Source organism: Varanus komodoensis, unplaced genomic scaffold (genome assembly GCF_004798865.1).
Source record: "Varanus komodoensis strain SLA01 unplaced genomic scaffold, ASM479886v1 scaffold2886, whole genome shotgun sequence".
NCBI classification, from domain to species: Eukaryota; Metazoa; Chordata; class Lepidosauria; order Squamata; family Varanidae; genus Varanus; species Varanus komodoensis.
The window spans coordinates 39762-40974 of record NW_025335741.1 but is presented as its reverse complement, the minus strand read 5'-3'; the positions used below and the strand labels follow the sequence as shown (position 1 = coordinate 40974).

Sequence of the window (1213 nt, the reverse complement as noted above, 5' to 3'; positions counted from 1 at the left end):
TCCCAAGGTCGACGTGTGCATGTCAGGGCCGAGTGGGGGCTCGAACCCGGGTCCTCCACCTCCCCAGTCCAGCATGCTCCCCGCCACCCCAAACTGGCTCTTCCCGGGGAGCCGCCCGCTGCTTACTGGCTCACGCATGCTGGGGGGGGGGGCACCAAGGAAGCCGAGGCAGCCGGGTTGCTTTGGCCCTCTTCGCCCGGTTGTTGTAACCCTGGAGCTGGGGGGTGGGGGGAAGAGGTGGCGCTGCTGGTCCCCTGCTCAGGAAGGGCCTTGGGACCGGTTTGGGGTGTTGCAGCTGCCCCCCGCTTCCAGCTCCAGCAGCCCCCCTGTGCAGGGGGCCCCGTCCACTTCCTCTTGTGACCCCACGTTGCCCCACTGCTGCTTGTGCGCTTTCCATTTCCACAGAGAGCAGAGAGGGGCAGAAAGGGAGGCATCCCAGGCAGGCAGGGCCTCCTTGTGGAAGGCCCCCCCCCCATTCATGGCCAAGATGCTTCCGGGATCTGCAGAGCAGAGGCTGACCGACTTGCCGCCATGCCTCCACACACTGACCCAGCAGGAGGCCCGGCAGAGCTCACTCACTCGCTTGGGTTTGTCTTCCACAATGTACATGGACCGGGGCAGAGAACCCCGGTGGAAGGGCAACGGGAGGGAGCAGCCCCATCTGACTGCCCCCCGTCTCCTGCCTGTCTCTTCCAGGGCTCCACACCCTGCAGTGGATGTACGGCTGTGAGCTGAGGAGCGATGGGAGCAAAGGAGGGTACATGCAGTTCGGCTACGACGGGAGGGACTACATCAGCCTGGACAAGGAGACCCTCAGGTGGACGGCGGCCGACTTCAAAGCGCAGCTCACCAAGCAGAAGTGGGAGAAAGACCCTGCCATTGCTCAGGGATTCAAGGCCTACCTGGAGAAGACCTGCATTGAGTTGCTGCAGAGATCCCTGGACTACAGCAAGGAGACCCTGCAAAGGACAGGTGTGTGGGGAGACAGAGGGGCCTTGGGGGGCAGTCCTTCTCCCCTCCCCTTGTTCATCACTGGGCAGAAGAGCTGGAAGAGGGCAGGAGCGTACCACTTCAGCCCTCACTGGGGGGGAGCTCTTCGTTTGAATGCCCCTCCCAGATTTTCACTCTCTACATCCTGCCCAGAAGTCAAAAAGTATCAGAGTACTGCCAGGAAGCCTCGATAGCAGCTGCAGCAAGGATAACCAGGTTCGGG

At 62.7% G+C, this 1213-nt stretch overlaps 1 protein-coding gene across 2 annotated transcripts in view; it reads left to right on the top strand.

Moving 5' to 3' along the window:
* Nucleotides 1–683: 683 nt before the first annotated feature.
* The window catches only part of LOC123025747 (BOLA class I histocompatibility antigen, alpha chain BL3-7-like), a 21174-nt gene continuing 20644 nt past the window's right edge, over nt 684–1213 (top strand). Inside the window, exon 1 of one of the 2 annotated variants that reach the window (XM_044434692.1) lies at nt 684–972. In XM_044434692.1, the coding sequence (XP_044290627.1) occupies nt 717–972 (256 nt within the window). In that variant the 5' untranslated portion in view covers nt 684–716. The remainder of the gene's footprint in view (nt 973–1213) is intronic. The other variant, XM_044434689.1, reaches the window with a different exon arrangement.